The sequence below is a fragment of the Atractosteus spatula genome, chromosome 17 (genome assembly GCF_055471065.1).
Source record: "Atractosteus spatula isolate fAtrSpa1 chromosome 17, fAtrSpa1.hap1, whole genome shotgun sequence".
NCBI lineage: Eukaryota > Metazoa > Chordata > Actinopteri > Semionotiformes > Lepisosteidae > Atractosteus > Atractosteus spatula.
In genome coordinates this window covers 14,075,621-14,090,106 of record NC_142722.1, presented here as the reverse complement: position 1 = coordinate 14,090,106, position 14,486 = coordinate 14,075,621, and the positions used below count along the sequence as shown (strand labels likewise).

Genomic DNA, 14,486 nt, shown 5'->3' with positions numbered 1-14,486 from the left:
TTGAAGTACTTAAGGGAAGTGGAATATCTATGGGACTATGGGTCTTATTAAGTGCTGGGAGGAAGTCAGAATAGTCTTCAGTGGATCTGGTGAAGTCAGACTATAGCTGAATCTGAGAATTGCAAGATCATGCTAATCTTCCCTTCCTGTTCTATATAAGATCTCCTGATGTGCTTCACATTTTTTGGTGGTGAATAGGGGGAGCCCAGTTGGACTTTTTTCTGTAGTAAATTAAAAACCTCCAGTTTAAAATTGGTGTTTTTGGAAGTGAACTCTTGTGTTATCTTCCAAAATAAAAGGAAATAGTTCAGCAGGGTGTCCATAGTAGAAATGAAAATATTGGTGAAATTATGATATTTCCAAGGGGAAACTTTTTTTTTAACTCTTTTGATCTTCCTGTTAGCAGGAGGCACCAGATCTGTGCACTTGAATTTTAATTAAATAAAGCTGTGAAATTGGCACGCTAGTATGGGGGGGGAAATAAAGGTTAGAGTTGTAATCTTGCAAAACCTGTCATTTTATTAATATAATAAAGAGATTTTGTCCTTCAGTTCTAAATTAAAAAAATGCACAGTGCTAATTAATGGTTATGTTGAAGAGGATACATAAGGTTCTTCTGTGCTCTTTCATATTGTAATAAACATTAACTTTCATTTTTTTTTATTTTCGCCACAAGTTGTTGAATTTGTTTTCCATCCTTTTAAAAGTAAAAATATGCACCAAGAGGTTTTTGTATGGTCACTTGTTTTCTGTTCTGGTTTACCACATCCTTTGTTTCTCTTGCTGCCTGGTTGTTTGGTTTTGCTGGGCCTGGGTTGGGTAAAATGCTGAATGAACATGTCCCTTGTAAGAAATTGTTTGGTTGCTCATAGGGAAAGAGGTAAACTAAGCAAGGTGGTTTAAGCATTGAAGCAGAATGCCTTCTAGTTAATTATCTTATGTCCACATTTTAATGATCAGAGATGGTATAATGTAAACGGTTCTGTTTTATAGTGAAAATGTAGACATTTCCTGCAGATAATTAAGATTAACTTGTAGCTGTACACTACGGAGATGGCTGTTTGGTGTTTATCCATCTCTGTGAGGCATGTGCTTGTCCCATGCTTGATGGGAATGGGTTTGAGACTAAACAGAGAATGTTCATCTGAAATTGAACAGTGTAGCAATGAAAGATAAGTTAATCCCAGTAAAATAAACTGGCACACTTTCATAATAGCCTGTCTTTTCCGCATTTCTCAGTTTGTCATTGGAGTTATTGCTGGTCTTAATTGAGCTGTGAAGGATGGAGACATGGGATCCCAGCTTGTCTGTGCCAGATAGGGATAGGGTGGAAGAAGCGTACTGCAGGTTGCCCACCTGCCCTGCAGTGGGTGCTCTTGTAAGGCCAGTGTTTTCGCAGCCCAGGCCCTTCTCTCTGACTTGTGTTCCTTTCTCCACTGTCTCCCCTCTACTTTGCAGGGACAGGGAGCCTGTTGATGAAGCCTGGTGAGAAACTGTTCAACAGTCCTCTCTGTCTCTTTTCATATCATTTATGTTCATGCATTTATTTTATTTTATTTTCTTTCTAACTTTTTTGGTCTCCCTGTGTTCAATTAACCTCTTATGTTGAAACATGTCAATTGTTTATCACTCACACTAGTCTATCCCAAGCTTTTTTTTAAAGGAAGGATCTATAGGAATGAGTCGTAAGGAAATCTGCACTGATGTGTGCATTGTTTCTATGTTCAAAACTTAGAAAAAAATATGCCGGTTTAAATTAGCTGCCTTGACTGCACGTCTGTTTATGGGGTGTTTAAATGTCATAAACCACTGCTGTTCAGACCATTACTGCAGAACGAGTTACATCTGACGTGATGGCTTCTAGAAAAATCTGTCAATGAAAAAGAGTAGAGGTCAGATGACGACTCTTTGGGGGGAAAACAAAATATTTTCATAAATATCCATTTTCGCCTGTGCTGTCAGTCAGGGAGCATCCAAATGAAACTCTCACTACTCTGGACCAATGCAGGTGAGAAAAGAACTGACATTTTCATAGTGTGCCAGCAAATTTATTATGAGGGATTTGGTTTTAGTTATTGAGACGGGTGCATTTTGTATGTTGACATCCTCCAGAATTGTGACTTGGAACACCTTTTGTAAATGTAACCCAGGAAATAACGCACATAAGTATCCAGAATGAGCTACCCAGAAATAGCTAAATGAGATCATCAGATCAATAAACCACTGGCACCCAGTCAAACAGGATAACCCAAATGCCCTCTTTATTGGGCCTATTTTCTATTTTGCGGTATTTCAACTTGATGAAGGCATTCGAGCTTTTAACTGCATTCTGTTAGACAGAACTGTTATCCTCGTCATTCTCGCTCATTTTTCCATTACTGAACAATGGTGTGAGTTCTGCTCCTGTACTGTGTACCTTTTACGTACCAGTGCTTCATGTTGTCTTAACTGCAGACTTTGCACACCTCAAGCTACAGAACCAAAATTAGACCAATTGTTTTAAATCTAGCAGTGAATTATTACATGGGGGGAAATCCCATTTTGTGTTTCTAGACTAAAAACTGCATACAATAAGTTGGCTTATTTTTTCTTTTCATATGAATTATTTAACATTCAGATAGTGTTTTCATGCAAATGATAACTGGGTTGTGGCTATATTCAATAAAACATTCTCTGTTCCATGTTTTTGTGCCATGAATAATATCCTTTAACTAGCCCTTGTGCTGGGGGATCTGGGGGTTACCATACATAACTGATCCTCTTTTACGTGAAGAACTGGGCAAGAAGAAATATGTATATTGCACATTGCAGGGTTTTTGGAATTGAAAGAGTTGACCACAATTGTACCGGTTTATGGTTGATTTTGATCACATTAAATTAATTCTAAGTAGTTGCGGGTTGGATTTCTCTTCCAGTGAAAGCAAAGGTTTGCCTTTTTATGCATGTGCATGACTTTCCATTTTGTCTTGAATGTTTTGCTGTTCTGCATGCTTTAGGAAAACTATCCCGTACAGTAGCAGTGCTGTAACAAGGTTAGCCCTTTTGGGAAGTACTGGATACAGCAGGCTCATGATGCTCTTAATGTTGAGAAAGTACACTCCTCTTGTTAAGATTGGGCTGGAGAGGGGGCAACACCCATCCACCTGTGCTCTCCACGTATGCACAGCAAATAGTTCTGTAATGGTTGATAAGCTGTGACAACAAATGATTTTGATAATATTCTATCCTCAATTTTTTATCACCTGTTGTATTGTGTTCATATCCTTCACAGCTTTTATGCAAGAAACATGCAGAAATAATTTGTGGAAAATTTAAAAAGGATCACCTCAATGCACTTATTTGGCTCTAGAACTTGGCATTTAAAGAGTTATTGATTTTTGTTCTTCTGCTTCCCTGTGTAGGCATGGGATTAAAATGATTTCTTTAAAATCAAAGCAGTTAATTGTTAATTTTAACGATGTAAGTACATTTAATCACCCCTGAGCAGGCGGTACAGAAAACATTACTTGAGACCCTGTGGGATTCTGGACACTTGATCTGTAGATTAATTGCTACAGCAAACTGTCAGTTTTAACCTACAATACAGTACAAGTAGATAAATGTATATTGTATGCATTGGACGGTCTTGCGCCCTTTCTTCTTCACTCGGGTTTAGAACAGTTGTAGCACAACAATTTGTGTCTCTTCTATCATGATATATGGCCACAGCTGGCTAAAATTCCAGCTATCCTTGCTGTGGGATATAGTTTGTGTTGAAAGTGTCCTGAACTCCATGTGGTCAACATAAGCAAAAACCGAGTTGTTCATCTAATCATCTTGTAGACTGTTGAAGATGAGAGCAATCTCTTGTTCATTGTAGATGGGTGCGTGCACTGTTTTAATTTAGCCCATGCCCCAAACGATTGGGGATTTTATCTTCTGCAGCCATGCATACTTTTTAATCAATCAATCAAGATAGACTGGGGAACTATTTAAAGTCTAAACCAAGTGCATAAGTAAATGTTCAAGCTTTATTCTCCAACAGTGGCAAATTCAGCTCAATTGAACGGAGACTGCCCAGCAGGATGTCTTGTATTACATTATCTGAACTAGAAAATATTGTAAAGTAAGCCAGCGCAAATCTTTAAACGGCTGCTTTTCTTTCTTTTCTTTTTTTTGCCTGTGTAGGAACTGTGGCAATGTGTTTTGCTCCACCTGCTGTGATCAGAAGATCCCGGTCCCCAGTCAGCAGTTGTTTGAGCCCAGTCGCGTGTGCAAGACCTGCTACAGCGGCCTGCAGCTCGGCAGCACTCCCCTGGACATGGAGCTGGAGAAGCCCATCACTGCCAGCTCCAACTAGAGACTTGCACAAGGTGGCGGCCGCAGCTGGGAGGAAAGAATGGACAGAAGTGGCTAATGTTCTGTGTTGAGACACACTTTACAATGGGACTATGGAGTCGGCGATAATCTAGGATTTTTAATATCTGTGGAGTGTGTGTGTATATATATAAAATTTTCATACTTGTGTATGAAAATTTGATGCATATAGCCACATTCTTGTAAAGTGAGGTAAAAAAAGACGGTGTGTGGAAAGGGGTTAAGCACTTTGGATTTTGTGTACGTGAACGTGCACAGAACTGCTGGAAGTGTTACAGGGGCAGGTTCCTCCTTTGCTGATCTTAAGTGATGGCAGTCAAGACAAGGCAACCCTTTTCACTGCTGAAGTGGGCAAGGTGGGAGCTCCTTTCATGAGGTAATAGACTGCTCAATCAGAGTGAACGAGGCTTTTTTTTTACAATCCTTTCAGGCAAGCTTCTAAGCACCTTTTATCTCCCAGTGCATTTTTTTTTTAGAAAGTCTTGGAGTGCGTGGTGCTTTCCCATTAACGTTTTGCTTTCAGCTTCAGAAAGAGCTTTGTTGGTCTGGGGTGGTTTGACTTGGGTTAAAACTGCTGGATTGGCTGAGCTCTTGGAGGGCATTGAAAGAAAGTCATTGGGGGAAGTAAACTCAAGGTAATAGTGTATGAAAGGACCTGTTGTGCTTAAGAAATAAAAAAAAAAGTAGTTGCCTATGCCCCTCATGCAATCTTCTTGATTGGTTTTTGTGAAAATGATGCTACATTGATGCTGCAGCAGATTTGTCTTCAGAAGTGTATATATATTGAACCAGGCCTGTTAGATCTGCTGTCCTATTAGCTCAGGGAATGTAACAACAGAAAAGAACAGAAACCTTACCGCTTGGGTTCTTCCGGACTGCAACAACACAAGCCAGCATGTTCCAGACTTTTCCACCTTGCAACAAGAGGCATCCGACTGTTACGGAAGATTGTGGATCCGATTGAATTGGCTAGTTTTGATTGTGGGCATCCGAGTAGAGGTCAGTAAATCTGAGAGCAGTTCCTTATCAAGTAATGCCTTAGATTTGCATTTGCTGCTGTACTCGAGTTCAGAGTGGGTCTTGACCACTCTCTAACAAACGGAAAGTCCTGTATTTTCTTGGCAGGGGAAAACAGCCTTATTACATTAATAATAGTAGGTAGGGCCAATAAATGCATCAAATATTATAGTCTACCCATTTTCAGACAAAACTGATGTTAACCTACATTTCCTAAAAGGGTAGTACTTGCACATTTTCACACTAGTGTGGCCTCTGTACATCACAGATTTCAGTTTGCATAGTACATTGAATATTTTCATTTAATGTCAGATTATTGTGCCCTGAAGGATACTTCAATATGCTGTTTCAGGAATAACAGATGAAACAATGTGGCACTTTTGCATTAATTAAGGCAGCAGAATTTGAATTCAGGCATACTGGGTCTTGGTGGGAGTATTACACAGTATTTCAGGAACAGCTGTCAGCCGAACAGGGTGGGCTAACATTGTGTACAGTATGTGTCAAAGAAGAGATGTAATTCACATTGGATTCTGCATGTTTGAGGTTTTTAAGGTTATGTTGGATTTTTCAGCATTCTTGCTCCTACCTCTCCTGGTAGTCACTGGGTTGTCACAGACTGGAAGAACCTGCAGCGGTAGGCAGTGTTGGATATTTGTAATCTGCATTAATCCCCACCCTTCCCCAGACAGATCACTTAAACAAGCACCTTATTTCAGTTCACCTTAGTAGTACCTTCTCCTGCTTAAGGGCCATTTTGGAGAGTTGGTAGAACTTGTGTGTTTTGTACAAAATAGATAATATATTTAATTTGAATAATAAATGTACTTTTCAATAGTGATTTTTGATTTGTCACAATTTTTTTTATTTCTCTGCCAATGGAGACTAAGTTTTGCAGGGTAGGGGCTACTGATCTGGGACTACGTTCAGTTTCGTCAAGTCATAGGCAAAAAGCTTTGAAAAGAAGGGTATCCTGTAGCAATACGGCAGTGCTGTATGAACGTCTTCATTCCTTTATGCTTTTGAAAGCTTGTATTTATTTTTATTTTCCGATTTTGTCAGTTGGATTGTGGCAGACTAGTCAAGAAACTTCTGCGGAGAGATGCAGGAGTGATCTTTGAAGCTGATTGAATAAATATTCTGTGCGCTGAATATCAATGACCTAAGAGGAATATCATAAAATGCTCACAGTTCATTTATCTATAACAGTGTGCTTTCCTTTGAGTTTTGAATGCTAAGTTAAATTTAGGTAATCCACAAAACATCTCGTTTAAAGTTTCATTGTGATCTAGAGAATCAATGCACATGATCTCAAATTCTAAGGACAATGGATAGCATAATGCAGGATTTGGAAAGCTTAAATGGTTTTTCCTGTAATATTCAAGGTCATACTCCAAGACCATTTTTATAGCCATAAGCCTTTGAACTATTGAGTGGCTTATTCCTCAAACCGTAAAGCAACAGATTTGTTTGGTACTTTGGATGAAATGCTATTAAAGTAAAGGTCTCTCCACCTTGTGAAAACATCTTGGCAATTGCCTAGATAATATAGTAGTTATCAGGGCATGCAATCAGTATTCAGTGTTGTGAGTTTACTTGGGGCTGCAGGCAGGAATTTGAATTACTTGCAAAAATTGATGTGGGTTTTTGTTTTTAAGGGCTTAATTCCATTTCACCTGAAGGGGTTTAGACCTGCTTTCTACATTGGCACTTGAGTTAAGCAGCTTGGATTTTTTTCAAATGATCAGAGGACATCTGCAGTGGGTGGGATGCTTGGCTGTATCTTCCTTTTATCTTGGTATTGTGTACCAAGGTTTTTGGTTGTGAATATTCACGTGACGTGCTTTTAAACTTACAAGCCAATTCAGTTTCTTAGTTAAAATTCTAACTTTATCCGTTTTATGAAACAAGGTGACCTACTTTTCAGTTTACATCACAGCTATTTACTATCAGAATTTACAGGTAGCACTGCTCACTAATCCCAGAATCCTGCTGAATACACATCCTGCTGAATCCTATGGCATACCAGTTTGGCAAAGAATGGCCTTTTTGTAGTTGTTTATTTTTCTGTGGTAGTAAATAAAAGAACCAAATATTCTTTTCGGCATCAGGAAAGTGTAATGAGCATATTTTTTAAAATCATTAGTTCATATTAATCATCCAAAACCCAGAGGACAAAGAATAAGTATATAGGGATCCAGAGAAAACTTAGTTGGATGTATTCATTTACAATGTATTTTGCTTTTACAGCCCATTTTTTAAATAAAAAATAGACTTGGTTTAACAAAACAAAAGTTTAAAACCATTCACATGTTTTAGCATCTCCTAAATACAACACCTTAAAAGCTATCACTTCTGGGTTTTTTTTCTAGTGACAACCTAGAAATCGGGAAGTTCATTTAGCACAGCTGTAAAGTCTTATGAATATGGGCCGGTGATTGCTAAATGCTGTTTAAATAGGTATAGGTAGCTGGACACTGAAAGCATGTGAAAAGCCTTATCTATACCTGACATTTACAGGGGTTAGTGTTTTCAGACAGGTTGGTAAGTTGCTTAGGTTTTTTATTCCATTTAGGCACTTCTCACTATTTCATCTTCTGTGGTGCCCGATTGATAGAGATCCTTTTCAACTGCTCCTTTTATTGGACTCCTCTGCAGATCGACTGTCTGAATACTGCCTTCTACAAAACCTGTTAAATGTGCATAGCAGTAATGACTGACCTAGTGACTACTGGCCCAGACGCCTAATAAACTGAAATCCTTTGCGTGTTGGAAGAACGCCTGCTCAGTCTGACTTTTTTCAGAGCACTGAGAAAAGGGATGAATGAGAGATACTGTTAAAGATGAATTGTGGAATATATCGAGAATACAGCATGCCTTTGCGTTAAGCTTTTAAAGGGTATTGTGTATTTTGTCATTTTCTACCCCGAAAAAAAATGAGCGCTTGGGACCTGACCTCCACTGATTGAATCGACCTTATGTTTCCAAAAGGGGTAATTAACATTTGTTTTCTTTTCTGTTTCTGTGCTGTGGAGGTGAGGCTCTCCACTCTGCCAGCCTTCTCAGAACTGTGCAAGTACAATCGTTCTGATTTTTCACATCACTGCCCAGCAGGGGCCGTTAAGACCTAGAAGTGTAGTCATGTTTCATGTAGGTTTTTAAATGGGTTTGGGAGGAGTGTGAGGATGTAAAACCTGTGAAATACTGTACGGGCCTTTTTATTTCTTCTGTTTCACGCAAGCAGAGTTGTCATAATGGCAGTATTTGAATTTGCCGCTAGTGCTGATCATTATTGTAGAATCTGCTGGTGCCTGAAGGAAGTCTTTTGCACTTCGCACTAATTGGAAATCTACTCCATCAAGTCCAAGCAAGGATGAAAATTTGATGAGTGGACCAATAACCTTTGCAGTCTTGTTTTAGTGTAGCAGGTTTATATCCAGCTAATGGACTATGGATGATCTCTCACCTTTTTTTTTTAGTAGCTGCTTTTTATTGATGCTGTATTTCATCCACACTTGCCAAACAAAATAGATGGATAATATCAGTGCTAGCCTTTCTCCTTACATAAGTATGCGGTTTTACTCAGTGCTATATACCCCTGTGAAGACACATGTGGTTTAAAATTTTTGCACTGTCTTCACAGCTAAACAAAAATTGTCCGTAATTCCTGCTCAGAAATAAAATTCCACAAGTGAGACGTTGAGCATAATCAAACATCTGGAAGCACCACACATGCTTTTCTGCCCTGAGCAAGAACATGGAATGAGTTATAGACTGGGTGAATGTTTTGCTTAAAAATGATAAAAATGTTCGTTTTTATTCACACTTCTAGGTATTCCTTTAAGTAAAATCCATCAGAAAAAAAATTATAATAACATTCTGCTCTTTGAAAATGCAATGAAAGCTTAGTGAGGTTTTTCCTGTGGTATTACAGAAGGTTGCACATGAAAGGCTCTCAGTAGTACCATGCATCTCAATGGTAAAAACCAGAGAGGTTCCTGAAGAGTGCTGGCAAATGGCTAGAAAATACACCAAAATCTGGTTTGACCACTTAGCCACTGTTCTGCACATTCTGCACAGGCTCATAGTGAAGTAACCTTTACAGGAAGAAGGTGCGATCAGACACATGCCCCCCAACAACTATAAATCCAAAGACTAGAGGTGGAGGTCTCTAATTCAAAGTATCATTGTGAGGCTACAAAGAGTCAAACTTCGTTTTGTGTTGCTTGCATGAACGTCCATGGACTGAACTGAATAGAAGGAGAGAACCCCTTCTGAGTGCAAAACCCAAAAGGGAGTAGCTTGGCAAACTACACCACCAATTGGAACCATGCCTTATGATCAGATGAAAGAAAAGCTTGGCTTTTTGGAAATGCTCATCCCTGTTTAGCGTAAAAATAAACTGAAGCTCATGTTGAGAAACCATGTGTGCCCATTGTGAAATAGGACAGGGGTCTGTTATGCTTTGGAGTTGTTTTGTATCGGCTGTACAATTAAATTCCAGAAGGCAGGTCACGAAAGGAGACCAAAGTGGCTGGAGTACAGCTCTCCCTAGAGGAATGATCAAAACCTCCCTTCAGCATTACCAGAATCTCCTGCCACCCTACAGGTAGTGTCTTATCTGTGCATTCCCTGCCAGAGCAGGATTTATGAAATGCTAACTACAAGAGTGTGAACGAATGTGAGCGTTCTGGATACTAAAATTAAATTATGTTTGACAACTGTCTCTCTGTTCCGTGCAATGCTTTTAAGACTACCGAATGACTGTTCAGCAGGGCATTACTCAGTAAATCTTTGTTATAGATGCTTTTTATTCCTTTCAACATGGTTATGAATAATTTTGGATTGCACTGTATGTGCTCCAATACAATATCCTCTTCTCTATCCTATAGATCACAGGGCGTTCAGTCAGTGTCTGAAGATTATTAGGACCAGGGCTGGAGATGTCTGAAGTTTCATCAGTTGAATGAGTTTCATGGTGCTGTTATAGGTGGTGGGAAGGAGGTTGGATGCACCTGTTAGTGTGTAACATACCTATGCATAGCGATCAAGAAGCAGACGTCTGCTAAAAAAGTAGACTGTGCCCCTTACCTTTTAAGAAGCACTTCATGTTGGTAAAAACTGAACAGGCACAGAGGAGCAGAAACATGGAAGCAGCTGTGTTCTTGGGTGAATGGGCATTATCAATTCAGCGCAAACACCCAGGTCATTCTGAGAAATGGGAAGGAAACAAATATTGGTGCAAAACAGGTGTTGGCAAGAAGTAGTTGCCTGTTAGAAAAGGAGGGACTTCAAAAGCTGATTGCCTGAGGAGGTGCTGTTTGTCACAAGAAAAGCTGCTTTTCGGTGGGGGTTGCACAAGATGTGTGAGCAGGGGGCAATTACATGCTGGGAGAGAGCCTTGGGAGTTTTCTTTTTTTTGTGCAGCATGTGGCTCTCGAGTCTGGCTCCATCTCTTCCTGTGTTTTATTTGATGATTGACATGTAGAGCTGCTCCAGTTTTCCCAAGCGGCAGTCCTGGTGTGTTTCCAAAAAATCAAATCACGACTGTGACCTGGAAGTGTCTGTGAAGAGAGACTGTTGCCAGGCTGTTAAGATACGGGTTACTGGACTGGGATCATAATTGTGCTTTTTTTCCCTTTTTCTCACGTTCTCACGTCTCTTTCTTTGTATAAGAGGAACTTGTAGCTGTACATAGCTGTTTTCCTGTAACACAAGGAAGTGCTCCTTGCTCAGTATAAATATTTTGTTTTGTTGAATTTATTTTAAAGAAAATGTTGTAGAGATCAAAACAGTTGGAATAAAGTTTAGCATCTGTATGTTGCATTTGCTAACTCTGTATTGTCTCCTTAAGTTTTTGTGTTCTGTTTTTTTGTACCATGTAATGGATTTAATTTTGATCATTAAAGCCACTGTCCTGGCTATAATCTTTAACAGTGGTTATTTCCAGTGTATGTACAGTAAGAACTTCACGTATATCAGTGAGAATAGAGATAATTCACTTCTCATCAGTTTCATTATTAGTAGTATTATTTATAATACCATGGTCAGGCTTATAGAGCAGTGCATTTTAAGACTGCTTTCAGTTTTACTTTTCATGTAGTTTAACCAAATTATAGTTTAAAACTCTAAACATCTGAGGCCTTAAATTGATCATAGTCCAATAAGGAGGGATTTTAAAAATGAAACCAATAATGGAACGTTTTTAAAAATTCTCAAAGATTTGAAAAGCTGCAAAATTGCATCTGCCTTGTCAGTTCCATGATCACCTAACCACACGGCTTCCAGTGTGTGTGTACTGTGTACAGCGAGTCTAGACATTGGATGTACTTTGTTGGTTAAATTCCTTTATTAATGGGAACATTTTCATGGTGTGATCTTTACCTCTTAAAAGACAAATCCAAATAACGAGATGTCTGTAGAAAAACTGATCTTGTTTACATCTGCTCGTAAAAATTAGTTTAAATACGATGTCTGCCGAAGCTGGAGTGACTGAAAAAAGTGCTGTTGCATTGCTATTGATTTCTTGGATCACATGGATCCAGTATGGGCTGTTCAAATATCAATGTTGCTGAAAGCAGTTTTACATGTGTCTTTAGGATGGATTCCTCTCATCATGTAAGATTAGGGTCGGTATGACTGCAAAACAGAAACATAATCTTAGTTGCCTGTAAGATGTTTTGATTTGGAAGAATTACTGGAAACTGAAGCACAGAATCTTAATAATCCATTTGGCCCATTTAGCCTGTTTTGCAGGTAAGTTTTCCTGAAAGAGGCCAAGCTATTGACTTCAACAAATGTGCTGGGCAGTTTCTTTCCACAGCCTTTACACAATCGGCCTTAATGAACCTAACACTGAAGGGCTGGGTATCGCTCATCGCCAGCATTGCATTTGTGAATCTTGTCAGAGCTCCTGGTGATCCAGAGCACCTGCTCTAGAGGCTGCATTGATAAAAGAAATCTTCTCAGTCCGTGTCTAGTGGGTTATGAAATCGTCACTTGTATTGTGAATGTGTTGACCTGTCTTTGCAATTTGTAGGACTTTGTTCTATCCTGATGTGTACCAATTACAGATTTCAGTTTGCTGTTAAGTTTAAATTGAGGGTCCTTAATGAAGAGTTTACTTGATATGAATTTTTGTACCAGAAGAGGTTGAAGCCTGTTGCTGTGTTCTTTTGGAGCAGTAATGGCGTCTTAGAAATGCTTTGGGATTCTACCGAAATGAAAAGTGCTGCATTAATACAGGGTTTTGTTTTTCCAGCAGTAATAAGAATCAAACAGTGCAAGTGGGAAGGCAGCTGAGAATTATTTAATGCTGAGCCATTTGATTACACCATTAAGGTTCCATTTAACCTTGGTTTATTCAGACCCGGGATAAATCCCAATTTAGAAGTATTTTCAGAAGAAAGGCAAAGGGCATGGTGTCATGGCAGCCTTGCAGCTCCTGAGCCCTGGGTTTGGGTCCGGCATGGTAAATATTCTGAGTGGAGTTTGCATGTCCTGTGCTTCTTCAGCTGCTCTGTTTTCCTGCACCAGTCCAAAGACACACTGGGTGCACTTGATTGAGTTCAGCACAGCCAGGGTTTGATCTCAGCACACATTTGCTAGCTAGATACAGTATATGACTTAAATGACCATGTCATTACTGTGATACAAAGCAGGGCTTGTTTAGTTTAGCTTGTGACTTTATTAATGACAGGACCAGACAGTGACCTCCCCAGCACATCTAGTTGTGCTTCCGCAAGTGTGACGCACCAGATGAGGAAAAAAAGGGATACAAATCATTGTACACTTATATTTATACTGTCTAAAAAATAAAGTAGGGAATTTACCAGACCCAAACTGTCAAAGAAAACAAGGAACATGCTTTATTTTTTTTATGATGCATAGTTGCAATTGCAGAAATGTGACCTGTGCCTCTTTCAGGGCACTGTTTTTGCGCTCTGCAGTTACCCTGCTGTTAGCTGACATGCTCTTCGATGTGACACTGACTGGTACTTCGAGTACTTAGGAGGAATAAGGTTACTTGTGCTGGCTAATACTCCCTTCCACTTACATAGCTCTTTCCTGGACACTCCACTCAAAGCGCCTTACTGGTAAGGGGACAAACACTAGCAAAACAGCTTGAGTTTAAAAGTGAAAGTTACTAATGAACTAAATGATAACTCCTCAACACGGCCATCTCACTTTTCATGCAGAAGGTTCCCAACAAGCTTTAGATACAGTATTGGTGGGGAACCGTGTCATCCAGCACTCCAGTTTAATAGACATGGGTGGTGTGCAACAGCCGTTTTGTGCCATCAGGTTTATTATACAGCAGATCTGGTAGAGCTGTGAGAAATGACCCAATAAATTAAGGTGGTACTTTGATCTATGGATAAGGGATTGGGACCTTGGATTAATATCCCATCTGAAGCACAGTATTATTTATGGCACAATGGGAAATTGTGGTCCAGAGGTAAGAGAGCGACCAAAGCCAAAGGTTACTGCTGTATGTGCTTTTCCTTGGGGTCTCCCATCCCACCATTGACCTAGCCAAGCCTTGGTTAGCTTCCGAGATCTGACAAGAACAAGCCACAGGGTGGTACTGCTGCTGTTTGCCAGTGCAAGTGCATCATATTGTGCTTTCTTTGACTCTGGCGAACTCCATCTGTTAGGAGCTGAAGGAATATCTATTTTTTTAGGGTTGATTTTCGCACTAGATAATTTGTGGATTATGTGGTAACAGAACTACCATCTTAGCAGAACTACTAACTACTACTACTACTGACTACTTAGCACAAATGTAACTTGAAATACGATTTTTAATATACAGGTTTTGAAATCTGTCTTAAAGAGATGAGGTATTTGCAGTGTGCATATACAGAGGAAAGATACTAAGCTTTATTATTTAAGAGTCCAAATTGTTTTAAGCCTTTACCGATGCCATTTTCACTTTAACGTGATATTAAGATCATTGTCTGTGTTATAAGGGGAAAGCTGTAAAAGGAATAATGCTGCCATTAAAATGAAAGCTTTTTAAATGGCTTTAGTTCACATTAAGAACTCATTGATTTTCAGTCAGCATGATTGCACTCTCATTCACTGGATGAATATGTACATTTCCCATTGTG

At 39.3% G+C, this 14,486-nt stretch overlaps 1 protein-coding gene across 4 annotated transcripts in view; it reads left to right on the top strand.

Moving 5' to 3' along the window:
- The window catches only part of mtmr3 (myotubularin related protein 3), a 30,032-nt gene extending 23,820 nt beyond the window's left edge, over positions 1-6,212 (top strand). For 2 of the 4 annotated variants that reach the window (XM_088936178.1, XM_088936177.1), the window contains exons 20-21: positions 1,459-1,485; positions 4,168-6,212. In XM_088936178.1, coding sequence (XP_088792304.1) covers positions 1,459-1,485; positions 4,168-4,339 — 199 coding nt within the window. In that variant the 3' untranslated portion in view covers positions 4,340-6,212. The remainder of the gene's footprint in view (positions 1-1,458; positions 1,486-4,167) is intronic. The other 2 variants (XM_088936180.1, XM_088936179.1) reach the window with 1 other exon arrangement.
- Positions 6,213-14,486: the final 8,274 nt, after the last annotated feature.